The sequence below is a fragment of the Hyla sarda genome, chromosome 1 (genome assembly GCF_029499605.1).
Source record: "Hyla sarda isolate aHylSar1 chromosome 1, aHylSar1.hap1, whole genome shotgun sequence".
Taxonomy (NCBI): Eukaryota; Metazoa; Chordata; class Amphibia; order Anura; family Hylidae; genus Hyla; species Hyla sarda.
The window spans coordinates 409,415,751-409,434,885 of NC_079189.1; the positions used below are offsets into that span (position 1 = coordinate 409,415,751).

Genomic DNA, 19,135 nt, shown 5'->3' on the forward strand with positions numbered 1-19,135 from the left:
TGCACTGAGGACAAGCGGGGCTCTGTGCCCTGAGGACAAGCGGGGCTCTGTGCCCTGAGGACAAGCGGGGCTCTGTGCAGTGAGGCTCTGTGACATGCTATTGGTTCACACATGAGGAGGATTGACAAGCCAGGAGCCTGCACAGATCCCTGCTTGTCCTGTCCTCACTTCCTGTATTTGGACTCCTCACAGGCAATAGCTGCATGGACAGCAGTTTTTCACCCAAAAATATACACCTTTTTAACCAATGTATGTTACAAATATACATATAATTGTATTATCTACATTATATACAACTTTTTGTTGACGACAGGTACACCTTAAAATATAGTAGATCACGCTTCAAATCCTCATGTAACTAGAAATACATTAATGTCCCCTACCTACACCCGCATGTCCCTCCAGTGAAGGAGTGAAGCCAATGGTTGGAGCCAGCAGATGTTCTCTGATTTCCTCTAATCACCATTCTGCCTCCAGATTACGGATGAGAAGAATGAGGTTTTGTGTTAATCTGTGGATTACAGCTGCTGGAATCATTGCTATGTTATACATGGTGACCTCAATAGTGGGAGAGTGAATGAAACAACATTGCTGGTGTGTGGTTGTGGTAGGAAGTGGATTTGTGATAGAACATTGCTGTATTTTGGGTGACGGTGACAAGATGAATGATGTGGAATTGCAGTGTTATAGATAATGGCTTCAATAGCTGGAGAGGTACCCTATTGTACTGCTAGGAAGTGGCTACTGGGATGATACAGTGATTTAGAGAGTGCTCCAAGTAGTATGAGATAAAGAGGATCTCCATCATGGGAGAGGATGAAGTCATTCCCAAGCTTTGTTATGATGTAAACCAGTGCTGTGCAGGACGGCTGTGGTCCTGGATGCCATTATTTCACACAAATAAGTCTTGTTTTACATCATAGCATAGATAGCAGACTGAGATGTGATGCAGCGTTGGCGTTCGTAGTAGTCCTGTTGCAATGCTTGGAATGGGAGCCTGATATCAGACAAGGAAATGATGTGTGATTATGTTGTGAACGGTGGCATACATATATAGTTATAAATATCAGATTATCGAAGCGCTAGAATTGCAGATTGCGATATAGCGATTTGGCCTTTTTGCTAAATTCTGTGATTATCTGTCTACATGACGGAGGGGCCGCGCCGTGCACACATGTGGCATGGCCTTTCCATTGTGTGTCTCACTGTGTCTACTCACAGACGCCGCACGGCTGTGCTGTATTTATACGATAGCCAGTCGTGGTGAATGAAGCAAGCTCAGGAGCTGAGCCGATCCGAGTGATGTCGGGCATTAACCCTTTAGACACCTCTAAAATGCCAAAAGCAATCTCTGGTAGCTCAGTGGAGCTGATCGGGACAACCATGACAAAACCCACTCTGTCCCGATCAGCTACCTGCCACAGGCTCGTCTGATCGGTGCTCCAATAATGCAGGAAGCCTCAGCAGCCTGTAGTAATGGAGTGCCTATGGCATAACATTGATCAGTGTCTGCAATGACAAGATAGCAAGTAGTAGTCCCCATGGTAGTGTTTCGAAACAGTGTGCCTCCAGCTGTTGCAGAACTACAACTCCCAGCATGCCCGGACAGCCACTTTTTTGGTAAACCACTTAGATGCCACTGTCACTAATGACTTTTATCTAAGTGATTAACCAGGATCAGTCACAGCTAGCCTCCTGTGGTGATCACATGGGCACAGAGCCTTCTTTTATAGCTTGACCATGAAACCTCCAAAAAAGTGCCCACTCGGACAGTCAGCATGCCAGAATGAGATTTGGCAGATCAGGGGCAATTGCTACACATGTCCAAAGTAAAAATCTACTGCAATTTGTAGATCGGCCCCCCCCCCAAAAAAAATTTGACAGTAGTCAGTTTGTTTTCGCCCTTCGTAAATAATGGTTACGTGAAAATTTTTTTGTTCTTTTTTTTTGGAAAAAAGGTCATCCCATTCTTACAGGGATGACAACTGACATAAATGAATATCATATAAATATAATAAGTAATTTTGGTTACATTACATCACTTCATTGTTCTGGTTGAACATATGCAGTTAGGGTTGTACTTATTTTAATACAGGTCATTGGTACATGAAATGACGGTGCCAAAAATAATGCGAGTAGTAGTGGCAGTGTTGCCAGAGGTGTGTATTACAAGAACATGCAATGAATGGCGATCCTGTAGTGTCTCAGGATTGGTGCATTGAACTCCATTTGGGCGAGTATCAAAGGGCATTCCCAGTCGGGTGCCAGCTGAGAGTGTGAGGTGTGCGGTGTCCTTATTAAATGGGCAGGTTATATACTGCAGGCAGCAGTTAGTCATTGCAGGGTGTGATCGGTGTAGCCTGCCTATACTTGTCCTGGCAGGGCTTGTGACGGCCTTACTATCTGTTTTGGTTACAGTCTGTAAGCATGTATTGTCTGTCTGGGTCCACCCCTCCCTGTATGTCACTTGAAATTTTCTATGACACACTTTCTATATTTTCAGCTGTCCATGCTCTTTTCTATCTTTTCTCAGAGCCATTCCTGTAGCTGGGAGTTGTAGTTTGGTAGCAGCTGGAGACACACTGGTTAGGAAACACTGCTGTAGAGAAATGGTTGTGTAATGTCTCCTGCACTTGTGTGCTGCATGGAAATCAACAAAAATAATATACTAACCCTTTCCCCTGGGGTACTTCCGTGGAAAACGTTTTTTTGTTTTTTAAATCCACTGGTGCCAGAAAGTTAAACAGATTTGTAAATTACTTCTATTTAAAAATCTTAATCCTTCCAATACATTTTTGGGGCTATATACTACAGAGGAAATGCTTTTCTTTTTAGATTTCTCTGATGTCATGACCACAGTGCTCTCTGCTGTCCATCTTAAGAACTATAAACCTAGCCGTAATTACACTCGCACACACCTGTACTGCACTTATTACCTCTCAAATTGCTAAAACACATTCACACGATATCAACAATATTCTCCCATTAACCAGTTATCCAATATATTCACAATTACAAGACATATATTTATACCATTGCACTACTGAAGACCTGAGAACCAGTCACCTCTATTAACTCTTTTGCATTTTTGTCTCATTTGGGTAGTAAGGAGATTATACCCAGACTAGGAGTTCTCGGTCATTTACCAGATTGAGTACATCCCACACCCTTGTTTTTAATTTACAAATCTGTTTAACTTTCTGGCACCAGTTGATTAAAAAAAAAAAAAAAAAAAGTTTTCCACGGTAGTACCCCTTTAATGTCTGAGCAATTTTTTTTTTTTTCTTTTTTTTTCATTGGCTCCTTCCAAGTGATGTAACAAATTTTTTTGCATTGACAAAGCCATGTGAGGGCTTGTTTTTTACTGGACAATTAGTATTTTTTTAATACCACCATTTTGGCGTCCAGTGATCCTATTGGTTAATATTTATTAAAGCATTACTGTCATTAAAAAACACTTTTGACATTGTTATCAGACACGTAAAAAGTTGATGATTGCACTGCTGAAACCCGCTTCCATAAGTTATTAGCCGTGGAAGTGGGCGGCATTGCGCTCCGCTTCCTGTCCGGCATAGAGATCTGTACATTGACCTCTGCAGAAAAATTGAAGGAACTTTGTGCGATCAATAACTTTTGATTGTCAAAAGTTGTTTGCAATGACAGTAACTCCTTAAATGAGCATTGTCAGATACAAAAACTTTTTAAAATGTTAAAATCCTGGTTTTATCCAAACTGAAACACAGGCATGGATAAAGTTCAGTAAGTGAGGGTGGGCTTGCACTCCTCTATGCTTTCTCCTGTCTGATAGGACTCCTCTGTGTTCTCCTGTCTGATAGGACTCCTCTGTGTTCACCTGTCTGATAGGACTCCTCTGTGCTCTCTCCTGTCTGATAGGACTCCTCTGTGCTCTCTCCTGTCTGATAGGACTCCTCTGTGTTCTCCTGTCTGATAGGACTCCTCTGTGTTCACCTGTCTGATAGGACTCCTCTGTGCTCTCTCCTGTCTGATAGGACTCCTCTGTGCTCTCTCCTGTCTGATAGGACTCCTCTGTGCTCTCTCCTGTCTGATGGTACTCCTCTGTGCCCTCTCCTGTCTGATGGTACTCCTCTGTGCCCTCTCCTGTCTGATGGTACTCATCTGTGCCCTCTCCTGTCTGATGGTACTCCCCTGTGCTCTCTCCTGTCTGATGGTACTCCCCTGTGCTCTCTCCTGTCTGATGGCACTCCTATGTGCCCTCTCCTGTCTGATGGCACTCCTCTGTGCCCTCTCCTGTCTGATGGCACTCCTCTGTGCCCTCTCCTGTCTGATGGCACTCCTCTGTGCTCTCTCCTGTCTGATGGCACTCCTCTGTGCTCTCTCCTGTCTGATGGTATTCCTCTGTGCTCTCTCCTGTCTGATGGCACTCCTCTGTGCCCTCTCCTGTCTGATAGGACTCCTCTGTGCTCACCTGTCTGATAGGACTCCTCTGTGTTCACCTGTCTGATAGGACTCCTCTGTGCTCTCTCCTGTCTGATAGGACTCCTCTGTGCTCTCTCCTGTCTGATAGGACTCCTCTGTGCCCTCTCCTGTCTGATGGTACTCCTCTGTGCTCTCTCTGTCTGATGGTACTCCTCTGTGCCCTCTCCTGTCTGATGGTACTCCTCTGTGCCCTCTCCTGTCTGATGGTACTCCTCTGTGCCCTCTCCTGTCTGATGGCACTCATCTGTGCTCTCTCCTGTCTGATGGCACTCCCCTGTGCTCTCTCCTGTCTGATGGCACTCCTCTGTGCCCTCTCCTGTCTGATGGCACTCCTCTGTGCTCTCTCCTGTCTGATGGTACTCCTCTGTGCTCTCTCCTGTCTGATGGTATTCCTCTGTGCTCTCTCCTGTCTGATGGTACTCCTCTGTGCTCTCTCCTGTCTGATGGTACTCCTCTGTGCTCTCTCCTGTCTGATGGTACTCCTCTGTGCTCTCTCCTGTCTGATGGTATTCCTCTGTGCTCTCTCCTGTCTGATGGCACTCCTCTGGGCTCTGTCGTGTCTGATAGCACTCCTCTGGGCTCTGTCGTGTCTGATAGCACTCCTCTGGGCTCTGTCGTGTCTGATAGCACTCCTCTGGGCTCTGTCGTGTCTGATAGCACTCCTCTGGGCTCTGTCCTGTCTGATAGCACTCCTCTGGGCTCTGTCCTGTCTGATAGCACTCCTCTGGGCTCTGTCCTGTCTGATAGCACTCCTCTGGGCTCTGTCCTGTCTGATAGCACTCCTCTGGGCTCTGTCCTGTCTGATAGCACTCCTCTGGGCTCTGTCCTGTCTGATAGCACTCCTCTGGGCTCTGTCCTGTCTGATAGCACTCCTCTGGGCTCTCTCCTGTCTGATAGCACTCCTCTGGGCTCTCTCCTGTCTGATAGCACTCCTCTGGGCTCTCTCCTGTCTGATAGCACTCCTCTGGGCTCTCTCCTGTCTGATAGCACTCCTCTGGGCTCTGACAAAGCCATGCTTTCTATAAAAAGGAACAAAAACAATTCTTAAGTATATTAGAAAGGTTAATGTTTAGCCAAGATATACAACATATGAAAAGATTTTGAATCTGGCAGTGCCCATTAAATTCTTTTTTGCTGGTTAAATGAAAAAAAATATTTGCATTTGAATTTGTTAATCTCTGTACAGTAAAAATAACTTTATAGCTTTATTCTGTGGGTCACTACAATTACAACGAAACTACATTTATATTGTTCTTTTTTTTTTTTTTTTTTTTTTTTTACTTCATGGCCAAAATTGTGACATTTATTAAAAAAAAAATGTTAAAAAAATATATATTAAAAAATAGTGTCTCCACATTACAAGATCCATACCTTTTTTTTTTGTTTTCCGTCTGACAGTGCCATGGTAGAGCTCTTTTTTTACAGGAAAACTTGTAGTTCTTGTTACCATTTTGGAATACACCTATTGTTGTATGATGTTGGAAGGGGTTAACACATGCTCGTTTCAGTTACGTGTGACTTTTTGATTTTGTTTTGTTTTCCATTTTTAGAGAGACTGATTAACAGAATGGCCCAAATATGTGTGTATTTATTTTATGATGTTTTATGTATAAGAAGAGATATAAAGGGGGAAAAAACTTTTTTTTTTTTTTTTTTTTTTTTTTTTTTAGAGTGGGCGGGGAGATTTTTTTCATTTATTATTCTTTTATTGCATGTATAATTTATTTTTACTTTGATACTAGAACCACAAGGGGACTGCGAGCAATCACCAGATCACTGGTAGAAAACACTGCACTGCATACTAGTGAAGTGTATTCAGCCTGTCGGCATAATGCTGGCAGACAATGTACCCTGCCATGCTGCACAGCAAAGCTTGGTACATTGACACCCATGGCAAGTCTGGGGGGCTTTGACAACACCCCCACGGCCATGGAAACCAGGATTGGGAATCACAGTAGCCAGGGAGGATGCTGTAGGTAAGCTGCACACAGGCAATCCTCACATGAAGCAGTTGTGATTTGACAGTGGCATGTGAAGGTTTAAAGGGGTACTCTGGTGAAAAACATTTTTTTTCATATCAACTGTCTGCAGAAAGTTATAGATATTTGTAAATTACTTCTATTAAAAAAAAATCTTTTACACTTCCAGTACTTACCAGAGGAAGTTGTATAGTTCTTTTTTGTCTGACCACAGTGCTCTCTGCTGACACCTCTGTCTGTTTTAGGAACTGTCCAGAGTAGGAGCAAATACCCATAGCAAACCTCTCCTGCTCTGGACAGTTCCTGACATGGACAGAGGTGGCAGCAGAGAGCCCTGTGGTCAGTCAGGGAAGAACTACACAACTTCCATACAGCAGCTTATAAGTACTGGAAGGATTGAGTAGTAATTTACAAATATGTTTAACTTTCTGGAACCAGTTGATTTATAAAAAAAAAATAATGGTTTTCCACCAGAGTACACCTTTAACCTACATGGAGCGAAAGTTTCCCCTCTCCTGGTTGTTACAGCCGGAGCCCGGCTATCATCCTGATGACTTCCCTGCACGGGAGAGCCACACAAGCTTTTTCTAGCCCTATTGTGAAAACACGCGGGCTAGAATAAGTAATCTTAATGACCGACATAAAAAGGCTAATCAGCAGTCAGTAAGAGGTTAAGACTGCATTAAGAAATCTCCTGGAAAAAAGTTTGACATTGGTGTCTATTACCTTTTTAGCCACAACAACCAATCAAAGCTGAAACAGTGTCCAGTCATTAGAAAAACTATTGACATGTCATAGAGAAGTATCAATGTACAAATGTTTTCATCCGTCGAGGTCCGAGTGTTCAGACCCCACAGATCATTAGTATGGGTCGGGAGAAGCACATGAAGAGGTCTTCACTTCCCGACTTGCTGCTTTTTTCATTTCGCTGCGCGAGACAAGTTCCAATAAATTTAAAAGGAGCTGGTCTTCTGCAATGAGCCTGGGCATTAGGCTTCTTCCAGACTATTCTAATGTCAGAAGATTTTTCTAATGACAAGAACCCTTAACTGTCAAGTGATTGGTTGCTACAGCCACTAAGTTTTTTTTTTTTTGTTACTGCCCAGTGCTGCTAAAATGTTGGAAAAACAAAGATCTTTTTTAATATAACTGTAATAGCCTTTTTCTGAATTGTATCCTTACAGGTGTCAAAATTGTATTTCGGGTGGCTCTTGTTCTCTTAAAGTATTCACTTGGTTCTTCTGAAAAGCTCAAGTCCTGTCAGGGCCAATATGAAACCATGGAGAAACTAAGGGCAATCGATCCAAAATACATGCAAGAAGGTTTCCTTATCCCAGAGGTGAGCATATAAAAGGCAAATAGACATCAATTTATATTAGGGCTGAAATAACTAATAGATTATGAAAAATAGTTAACTATTACCGTAATCGATTAGTCAGTTGGTCAATTAGTTAGTCCGCCCATTTCCAGAGTTCCCATAAATACAGCGATGATCACTATGTATATATACAACTGCGATCCCCAGCATTCTGAAAAGAGGGGGCCCAGCACACACACTTCCTGCAGCTCCTCCCTCACTCTTAGGGTCTATTCACACGGCAGAATTTCCGCTTGCGGAATTCCGCCTCAAATGAAAGCCCAATAGACATTGATGGGATTCCGCAACCCCATTCACACCCCTGAATTTCCGCATGTGGAATTTTCCCATGGATTCCGCACAAGCCAGAAACCACCAAAGGAAGCGGAAGCAGAATTGGTGCGGAAATTCTGCCGGGTGAATAGACCCTTAGGCTCTGGTGACAGGCAGAACTTGCAAAAGTGTCAGAGAGGAGATGCAAGAAGTGGAAAGCCATGTATTTTAGGAGGCCTCTTCACTAAACAAGCTGCTGGGGGCACCGAGGATGCCACTGGGCAACCTGGGAATGTGCTGTCCCCCCTCCCTGGCCACAAGTAAAAGCAGGAGGGGACAGACATTATAAAGAAAAAAAAATTATATAAAGATGTATATTTAATCAAAAAATTCTACTCCTTTCTCTGCAAAACTCTGCCTCTAGCCCACCCAACAAACACACTGTCTCTGTATCTCTGTTAGGGAGTTCTGGCTGCTGATTCAGTTGAAATGACAGGGCTTTAGCAGAGAAAATAATTCTGCATGTCAGTTTTTTTTCTCCAGGTATCACGCCACTTGGTGCTTCGTCAGGCCGCACAGCCTGATGAAGCGCCAAGTGGCGTGATACGGTCCGTGACCAGCACCCGAGCTCCCCCCCCCCGACAATCCACCGCCTCCCCACCAAGAGATGATCATGAGTCATTGACAACCTGCCAGCCTGGGATGTTTTACCGGGTGAGTGCTCCGTTACCTATCTTCATGCGTTTGCACACTTAGGTTATTTTCACACACAGTAAAATTTTGCGTTTTTACCTTTAATAAACCGGTTTAAGATTAGCAGATTTTCTTACAATAATGTGTTCCATTGTTGTGAGAGGGCAATTGGCCATTAGTGAGGAAAATATTGTCCATTATTATAACAGCTGTTAACTTATATATATTTTTTTTTACTGTTTTATGACTTATAAAAGCTGCCCAAAGAGGTAGACAATTGGGATATTTTTTTTTCCAATTCGTATAAAATATAAATTTAAAAAAAAAAATGGGAACTAGAGAGAGAAATATATATACTACTTTTTTTTTTGTGAATATTGAATATATTTGCTTTGAGGTAATAAAGGAAAGCAGTTGCAGATTTGAACTTCTTACCTCATGCCATCATTATCTTTTCTGTTTTTGGTGCCAGAAAAGTTGTCAAGCACTGTAAAATAATTTTTAAAATGGCCCAGAACATTCTAAAATGAATAAAAAAAAACTCATCCTCCCGTTTCCTGGTCCCTCTCGACATTGGACATGTGGCTGCATTGGTCACATATTACATTTGGAGAGGGACCAAGAAGCAGGTCCATCGTATGCATAGTTCACGATTGATAACTCTTAGTTCAGGTTGAATGATGTTTTACTGTTTCTCTGTTAAGATTGTGGAGTTGCCAATTACCGAACGGGACGTTGAACGTGAGCATTTGATTCAGCTGAAGAAGTGGAAGGAAGAATATGGAGAACTGCAGTGCAAATCACCCACTCGTTTGCATGGGGCCAAAGCCATCAGTGACGCTGACCCCGTGGGTCACAAGCCTCTCGTGCACTCCCCATCCATTATTCTTCCATCCAGTGTAAGCTCTGGAAAGAAGACAAAGGAGCAGAAACAAGAAGAAAAGGAACAGGAAAAGCAAAGGGCTAAGGAGATGAGAGAAAGAGAAAAAATGGAAAAGGAGAAAAAGAAGCTTGAAAAGAAAAAGAGTAAAGGCAAAGGTGACCAATCCAATGGGGCTATGAAAGAGGAGAATGGTGGGGAGGGGACCAGAGATCACCGGCAGGAACCGGTACAGCCTTTGTTGGCCAAAGTAACCCAAAAGGACTCTCTTAATGTGCACAAGTCCAGCGAAAGCTTGTGTTCCAAGGAAAGTGAAGACACCTATTTATAGTTGGACAAATTGGACAAATGCTCACTCAAAATTCTACCCTTCAGTGTGCTTCAGGACTTCTCCAGCCCCTGTACTAGAGATTCCTCACACATATAAAACCCTTTCTGTGACAAAAGCAGCATTATGTACATCGGAGACGACAAGGCAGGGGCAAATACAAAAACCAGCATTATTACTTGTAAAAAATGTGTATTTGTGGAATTAGTCTCCAGGTCCTAAACTCTTTGTACTTCCAAAAGTCACCATTTCTCAGAGAACACAAGACCTCCATTATGCATTGTGTTAGGGTCCTTCATGCTGGTAACAGACTGGACTACTTAAAAAAATACCATCCAGTATATACTGTAAGGGGAGCTGTTCTGTATTTTGACTGATGGGTGCTGACTCTGTACCCTGCTGTCTGTTCCATTCCCCAATGTTTTGCTGCTGAAAGTGGAATGTCTTCTACTATGCACAACGAGTTTATTGTTTCCTACTTAGATGGGACCAACCAGAGAAATGAAACAGTTTCCTTTCCTCTATCCCACAGACTCTCTTTGTACCAATAAATGGATTAAAGGAGAATGAATTTTGCTCTATATCGCCACACAATAGAGTGTCTGTCTGTTTAGTTCCTTCACCGGCTTATTAGATCTTGTACAACAGGAGGAGATCTAAGTTTGCTTCTTAGGTCTCTGCAAGAGCTTCTAGGAATGAACACTATGCCCTGAATTATATGACCAACCAACACTATTCCACCCTCCTTATGCTACAGGAAAGGGTTTGTATTCCACAGTGTATTATAGTTACACTAAACACAGCCAAGCAGGAATATTTATTTATCTATGGTATTAGCTCTTGCAAAAAAAATTAATAAAAATAATTCAAAAAAATAAAGACTCTTGCCAATATGTAGATTCCAAATAAATTGTGGTGTTCCTTTTTTGCCATATTCTTATTTCTTATTGTGTAAGATAAAAGTCCATGTATTGATTAGTTTCCTGTGTCTGTGAACAACTGTCTGATCAACATCCATAAAGATAACAAATCAGTTTTTTGTAAATACAATAATTATTGCAAGATCGGAATATACATGTAAGTAAATGGTAAGGTCTAGTTTAAAAGAAATTCAAGTTCATGTAGCGCCAGCATATTCTGCAGTGCATATGCTATCCTCTGTTTAGCCCTATATGGAGTCATTAATCATAAACAATCCAATCCAGCACTGGGGAGGTACAGCAAAACTTAATGCTAATCACAGACTAGGGCTGTATACATTTAAACCATAAACTTTAATAAAAACACAAATTACCCCATAACAGATACACATCAGATAAAAGTAAGCCGGGGGAAAAAAGCGCAATCTAGTTTATTCGCATAGAAGAGTCCTGGTTCCAGTAAATAGGGAGTGTGACCTAGGTAGTTTTAGAGGGCATTATAGGGCTAGGCCAACAGGGGTGGCTTGGGGTAGAAGTAACCCATTATATTGTGAGTTCCCTCGATACACCTTGTGCAAGCTGAGTTTTATAGGGTTAGTGCATCACGCTCTGGACACTCAGAATACCCAGAGACACTGGAATGGTTTATACCCGGTGCCATTCCGTTTTTTGGACAACAGGAACCAGGACTTGTGTGTGAAAAGACTGGGGACAACTAACCGATTTCTGGATCTCCTTGCCTGGTTGCTCTTCTATTGTGGAATCAAATTGCCTGGTTGCTTTTCTATTTTGGAATCGAATAGTTTGACTTGATTCCAATTGTATATGGGATTTTCTCAAGCGCTTCATTGGGGGGACACAGGACCATGGGTATATGCTGCTTGCCGCTAGGAGGCTGACACTAGGCAAAAAAACAAAAGAAAGTCAGTCTGCTCCTCCCAGCAGGATATACCCGCCTCCTAACTCTGAGCAACCCAGTTTTAGCTTAGTGACAGAAGCATGGCGCTGCCTGATTCCCCCCACCCCCCCCCCCCCACACATGCGAGCTAGGGGCACGGTGCATTGCTGGATGGACCATTAACCACTCCTCTTCACCAACCAGCGCATGGTGGTGTACCCTGGGTCCGGGTCCCCCAATTGCCCCTGTTTGCCAGGTCGGGCTTAAGGCAGGTGGCCCTAGCTGGTTGAAGGCTGCAGAGGTGAGTTATGTTCCTGTGGATGAGTATGTCCCCCCCCCCCCCCCTCCCCCTTTCTCCAATCAGGCTCCCTCTATCCTCCACATGGGTCTCTTTATCTCCTAGGTGGGGGTCCCCTGGGTGCTAGCTCACATGTCTGGATCAGTGTTCTGGACAACTAGGGGTTAAAGCGCACTGCAGGGATTATAGCTCCAGTCAGGCTGCCGTGCAACTCTTTTTTTTTTTTTTTCTATCAGCCGCACGGCCCCTGTACTCTGGCATGGGGGTGCGCTCAAGGTAGGTTTTCCCTAGGTTTTCCCTGGCTTCTGTTCTGCCGGCTGTCTTGGTCTTGGCTGCGGGCGGTGCGCTTTTTACTGAGCGGAGCGCTGCCTTCCTGTTGGTGACTGTACAGTGGTCTCAGAGCCCCCCCCCCCCCTCTCTTCGCTGAGCCTCTTTTGTGCGCTGAGGTCTCTGCCCAGCATGCCACTCCTGTGCCCGGCCACAGGCGACTTCATTAATTGAGCCCGTGGCTTGGGCCTAGTCGTAATTCCGCCCATATTTCCGGCGCAGCTTCGCGCGCTTGGCATTCTGGGAGCTCCCCTCGGCCTCTCTTCTGCCAGCGCGTGCTCTGGGACCGTAGCTTATCCTATCCTGTGTGAGCGCGCATGGCAGGGGGGCTGGGTTTTCTCTTCTCTCTCTTCCTCCACCCCCCCTCCCTCCCCCTGTTCTCATCCTATGGGGATGGAGCGCGCGCTCTGGGGGGGGGTCAGCTAGCCCCTCCTCCTCTGCTACTCTCCCAGTGTGGACCTGGACGCATACAGCCCTGCTCTGCTGCTCATCTCAGCTACTCTGCGGTCATCCTACTGCTGCAGCTCCAGCTGTTCCTTCAGGACCAGCTTCTCTCTGGACACAGGAACCTGGGTGAGATCACTCCTTGCCTGTCTGGTTGTCGGACTTACTAGTGCCCCCTTTTTATGTCCGATCCTAGGCCCAACAACACCTCCCCCGGCCCCATACCCGGCAAGCGGCCCCTGTGCTGGTCACTTACTATGCCTGCTCTAGCTGTAAATCCAAAAGGCCGGGCGGTTCTTCTGAACCTAGCTGTCCTCCCTGTGTGTCCCTGCGACCCAGTCCTCCCCTGGCTACCGTGCAGGATGGCCCTTCGGACTGTGGGTGGTCTGAGCCCACTCCAGAATGGGTCCCATCTCTCTCTCTCTCTCGGACGATCTCCGATTAGGCCAGGGAGGTGGTCTCCGTCTTGGGGTGGTCCTCCTTGCGCTCGTCCCCTAGGGAGACGGCAGTGGGTTCCTCCTCCCTTCCTTCCCTACGGCCCTCCCTAGGCCATCTGGGGCACCTTTCCTCTGCTTCCTCCCCTGAGTCGGGCCGTGAGGGGTCCTCTCACCATCGCTCCCGCTCTCTTTCCACCTCCACCAGGCGCTGCCACAACCGGTCACCCAGTGTCCGCTCCTGGTCTCTGCGCCCTAGCTCCCAGTCCACCTCCACCCGTTCCATAACTCCTACAGTGCACTCCCAGTCCCCTGGGGAGCTTGCGAACTCTGATTTGGAGCCTCTTTCTGACTCGGAAGAGACTTCCTGCATGTTAGATATGGTGGACAGTCTGGTGTCGGCAGACAAGGACACCTTCCATCTACAGGACCCAGGAACTTCTGGCGCAGCCCCTAAAGTGTCCTTCCTCCGTGCAGGTTTTCAGCCCCCACACACTGAATTTGACGAGCTGTTAGAGGCAGCTTGCAAGCATCCGGATAAGCGCTTCCACTGGACTAAGAAGCTTCGAGCTATCTTTCCCTTTCCTCAGGACCTGGTTACAAAGTGGTCTTCTCCTCCTACGGTGGACCCTTCTGTGTCACGGCTGTCTAAATCTACGCTGCCGCTGGCCGACGCGGCTTCCTTTTTAAAGACCCCTCAGATAAGCACATTGAAAACTTGGCGAAATTCGCCTTTGAGGCAGTGGGCTCGGCTTTGACCCCAGCTTTAGTCTCCACTATGGTTTCCAAAGCCCTCTCCGTTTGGGCCAGTCAATTGCGCCAGGGAATTTTAGCAGGTGCTTCCCCTGATGACTTGGCAGATTTAGTGCAACAAATCGCTACTGCAGGGGACTACCTCTGCTCGGCCTCCTTGGAGTCTGCTCGCTGCGCTGCCTTTGCCTTTGGCAATCTGGTGGCTCTTCAGCACTCCATGTGGCTGAAGGCTTTGACGCGATGCGGCCTCTAAGCGTTCCCTCGCTGAACTTCCATTTCTGGGATCTCGTCTATTCGGCAAACTCCTAGATGATATAATCTCTAAGGCTACCATAGGCAAGAGTTCCCTCTTGCCCCAAAATTTTACGTACCGTTCAGACTCATGGCGGAAGATTTCTACCTTTCGCCCTTTTCGTTTCTCAGGCAGCCCGGACAAGCCAGCAGCCTCTCAGGATAAGAGGGCTCCATCTTTCAAGGCTGTCCCCTCCTGGAAGTCTGGGTCCTGTTCTGGGACTCGCGTGCCTCCCACTGCCTGAGGGTGCGCCCCCATCTGAGTCTGTTCCTAGGCTGGGGGGTCGCCTGTCCCTCTTTTGGGACGTTTGGCTGGCGCAAGTTCAAGATGCTTGGGTTCAAGAGGTCGTTTCCCAGGGCTATCAAATAGAATTCCCTTCTATTTCCCGGGATCGTTTTTTCCGGTCCCACCCTCCCGCTCTTGCTGCATCTTTTCAGGTGGCCCTTCGTACTCTCCTATCTCAGGGCGTAATCGTGCCGGTCCGTCCTCGCTACCGAATTTTCTGGGTTGTACTCAAATCTCTTCGTAGTACCCAAGAAGGACAGCACAGTTCGTCCCATTCTCGATTTGAAACTCTTGAACCATCATGTGCGGCTCCGGCATTTCCGGATGGAATCTTTACGGTCAGTAGTCGCCTCCATGGATTTGGGGGAGTTCCTCTCCTCCATGGACATACGGGCTGGGATGTGGTCTTCCCTGCCCTGAGACTGCTTTAGGATGTCACATGGTCCTTTGTCCCCCAATAACGCGCTCCAAAAAAAAGTAGATATTTGGACTTACCGTAAAATTTCTTTCTCTGAGCTTCTATTGGGGGACACAGCACCCACCCATTGGTTTGTTTGTGACCAGCCATTTCCACCCCTGTGGTGCGGGGGGTTTATTTTTATTTTTTGTGTGGTCGGTTCCCTTCTTGTCTGGGTTTGTGTTTTCTCTTGGTCGGTGCTCCTCTTCTTTGGGACAAAACTGGTTGCTCAGAGTCAGGAGGCAGGCATGTCCTGCTGGGAGAAGCCGACCTTTTTTATTTATTTTTTTGCCTAGTGTCTGCCTCCTAGCGACAAGCAGCATATACCTGTGTCCCCCAATAGAAGCTCTGAGAAAAAGATTTTACATAAGTCCAAAAATCTACTTTTTGGCTTACTATTGTCTGAAGTGTCTGTTATGGGGTCATTTGTGTTTTTTAGGTCATGTTTTAACATGTGCATCCATAGTCTGGAATTACATAGAGGAATACAGAGCATTTCTCTTTCAATACCTTGATTTGAACAGGCAGTGTATAAAGTGACCCTCCAGGCTTCCTTTCCTAAAAGGTAACTATACACACATTAGAAATGAGATAGTAGGTTGAAGGCTGGACAATTGAAAATCTGATGGATGATTGTTTTACAGACACAGCCATATGCATTTTAGTCGATTTTTGTCTTGGCAGTTGTTAAAACTGGAGATATGTGATCAATGATACTGCCCAAAGGATCTTCCTAGAAATGTTAAGATTTTTCTGGAAAGAATCTGAAAACTTCCAGAAGTCTTTTTTACTTAAAGTATAGCACTTGTGTATCTCTGGCAAACCGTGTACGGAGCATGTGTTGTCTACCACACCATGCAGCGGGGAGAGTCGGGGCTCTGTTCTGGAGATCCGCAGGTTCTCCAACCGCTGGGACCCTGCCTGATCTCCTGAATAACGCCCTGATTCAGCTGCTTGGAGCAGCAGTGTGGCATCTATGGCATCTTCTGAACTCCCATAGACAATGCAAAGTACAGCACCTTTTGAGATCTATTCCTGGCTTTGTAGTCAATAATTGCAATTACATTTCTGAACATATGAACTTGCAAGGGGGTGCAGGAATTGCGAAAAAAAATATAAAAAAAAAACACAAAAGAGAAGCAGGCAATTATAATCAAATTAATATTTCCCAATAAAAGCCAAAAAATGTTTAAAACTGAACCAGATAATGTATAATCAATTACTTTATTAGAGAATACAGATACCTCCCTTAAACTACCCTTAAAACATACACCAGACATATTAAAACACACATACTGTGCCCCTTATTTATATGTTTTGTTCTGCTCCCCCACCACATGTATGTCAGCTGGATATAAATGGGGCACTAGATGAACATAATATCAGGATAGATATATATATATATATTATTGTAAATCTAGTAAGAATTGCAGTACAAAAAACATAGAAGTCAAAAAGGGAAAATAGTGCAAATATAGCAAAAGGTAAATAGAAATAGTATAGATAGCACAAGCTAAATCATGTGATTTTTCTACCAGGGAGCCAATGTCCCAAAGTGCTAGTAGTATGTGTGGCTAGCCCATATAGGAAAGAAAGTACGCTGCTATAGAATGCAATACAGTTGCTGCATAATAGATCCAAATAGATTATCACATGGAGCCCATCAGAAGAAATATTGCTACCCCACCTCACCGTCCGATGCGTTTCGCTTCTGCTTCCTCCTGGAGTAGTGAGGTGGGGGATGCCAGAGGGTCCTATATACCTGTGTCGATGGCTTACAGCTGCCGGGAGCCATGGTCGGGCGCTTCCTGTCCCTCTCATGTGCCGCTGCGACATCCAGAAGTGCGTCATCATGGTGCCAGGGAGGGCGCACGAGTGCATCATCGCCAGGGCCTCTACACGCACACGCCATCATCGCCCACCAATCCAATGCACATCACCAAATAGAGCAATATTCGGTGGTGTGCACTGGATTCTAATTGTCAGCTTTTCTTTTTGTAACCATTTTATCTAAAGGTGCAGCAAAAAAAAAATGCCATTTTTGCATTGTGAATATGCAAATCGTGGAAAAAGCACATTACTGTTATTTGCATAATTGAAGTAAAATGGTAAAGTCTGAACACAGCAGCACATTAATGTAGTGCCAGGTCCAGGTACATGCAATTCACTGGTAACTGTAAGCTGCACTTGTTACTCCTAAAAGTTCAGGTCTTGCCTGCAATTCTCATTGACACAGGCTCCGATGAAATGTTATTTTCAGGCGTCCTCTTTTTAGGCAAGGTTACATCTGTCTGCACATTGTGTTTGAATGATCCCAACAAATCCCAAGAGACCCCATTTACTTTAATGGAGTCCATTGGGTTTTCGTAATTTTTCTGGATTCTAACCGGACAAATAAATAAAATACTGCATGCACTCTATTATTCAAATGGAATCTGTGACAGAGGTCCTTAGCGGAGTTTCTGACACAGATGAGAACAATGTCTTTTATGTTTCATTATAATGGCCCCAGATAAAGTCCCAGCCTATCACTTTCCTCCAATTACCAACAAGACCAACGCGCTAATGAACCAAACTGACAGCTGTCATCTGACCCCCTGTGAGGTTGGAATATCCTGCTGTAATAAAAGGGCAAAAATGTATCCGCATAATGCTCATGTGAAACTGGTTTTTGGCTGGATTCACATCATGTTACAGTATGTAACTGAAATACATTGAAAACAAGTAAATGTATGCCAAGATATACTGAAGCCCATTACAGGGGTACTCCGCCCCTGGACATGTTATCCCCTAACCAAAGGATAGGGGATAAGATGTTTGACAGTGTGGGGTCCAGCCGCTGGGACCCCTGCGATTTCTGGTAAAACGGCGTCAGTCCCGATCAGCTCTGCGGAGCTGCTGGGACTTTTCATTTTTATTTGCCAGGCATCACTGCAATCGGTGATGTCCTGTATTAGCCCCAGGGTGATAGCCATCAGGACCACCCCGCTATGACGCAATAGAAGGGGAGCGGGACAAGGGCATACGCATCCCCTTCTTCCTTAAAGGGGCACTCCGGTGGTAAAAAAAAAAAAATTCAACTGGTGCTACAAAGTTAAACAGATTTGTAAATTAATTATATTAAAAAAATCTTAATCCTTCCAGTATTTATCAGCTGCTGTATGCTCTAGAGCAGTGGTTCTTAACCTGGGTTCGATTGAACCCCAGGGGTTTGGCGAGTAAGTCCCGGGGGTTCGGCGGGGGAGGTCGCAACAGGAGAGACAAACCAAGCAATTGCTTGGGGCCCCGAGCTGGCCCGGGGCCCCGAGTAGAGCCGGTGTTTGCCCGTCCTGTAGCGACAGGGCAATTCCCCCCATCACTTAACTTTCTGCGGCCCCGCGTTAAGTTTAAAAACGCAGGGCCACCCGGACATAGCGCACGCCAGGACCTCACTGACATCCCGTACGTGCGCCCATGGAAACGAAGGCGCCAAGGACCAGAGGATAGAGAAGGAGGAAGACGCACACTGGCCAGCTTGGTGGCAGCGGCACGTCATCTTCGGTGCTCCGACCACTGGTCCCGAGACCTACTGCTATAGCCGGAGCGTTGGTCGGAGCACTGAAGTGGGCAGTACACAGGCATACAGCCTCCAGCCATACACTGTATATGGCTGGAGGCTGTATGTCTGTGGGGGAACACTGCCTACATCAGTGGTCTTCAGCCTGTGGACCTCCAGATGTTGCAAAACTACAACTCCCAGCATGCTCGGACAGCTGTTGGCTGTCCAGGCATGCTGGGAGTTGTAGTTTTGCAACATCTGGAGGTCCGCAGGTTGAAGACCACTGGCCTACATAAGGTGGGGGGAACACTGCCTGCCCAATGTAGGGCAACACTGCCTGGCTAATGTGGGGCAACACTGCCTGCCTAATGTGGGGCAACACTGCCTGCCTAATGTGGGGGGAACACTGCCTGCCTAATGTGGGGGGAACACTGCCTGCCTAATGTCTGCTATTGTTGCGAAAATGAGAGTGGCACTTGCCAAGGTAAAGCCACGCATTTCTTAACTGGTCTCTGAAAGAC

The 19,135-nt window shown here is 45.6% G+C and overlaps 1 protein-coding gene across 1 annotated transcript in view; it reads left to right on the forward strand.

Moving 5' to 3' along the window:
- TBC1D10A (TBC1 domain family member 10A) overlaps positions 1–10,909 on the forward strand; it is a 42,657-nt gene extending 31,748 nt beyond the window's left edge. The window contains exons 8-9 of the mRNA XM_056528679.1: positions 7,622–7,776; positions 9,465–10,909. Coding sequence (XP_056384654.1) covers positions 7,622–7,776; positions 9,465–9,971 — 662 coding nt within the window. The 3' untranslated portion in view covers positions 9,972–10,909. The remainder of the gene's footprint in view (positions 1–7,621; positions 7,777–9,464) is intronic.
- Positions 10,910–19,135: the final 8,226 nt, after the last annotated feature.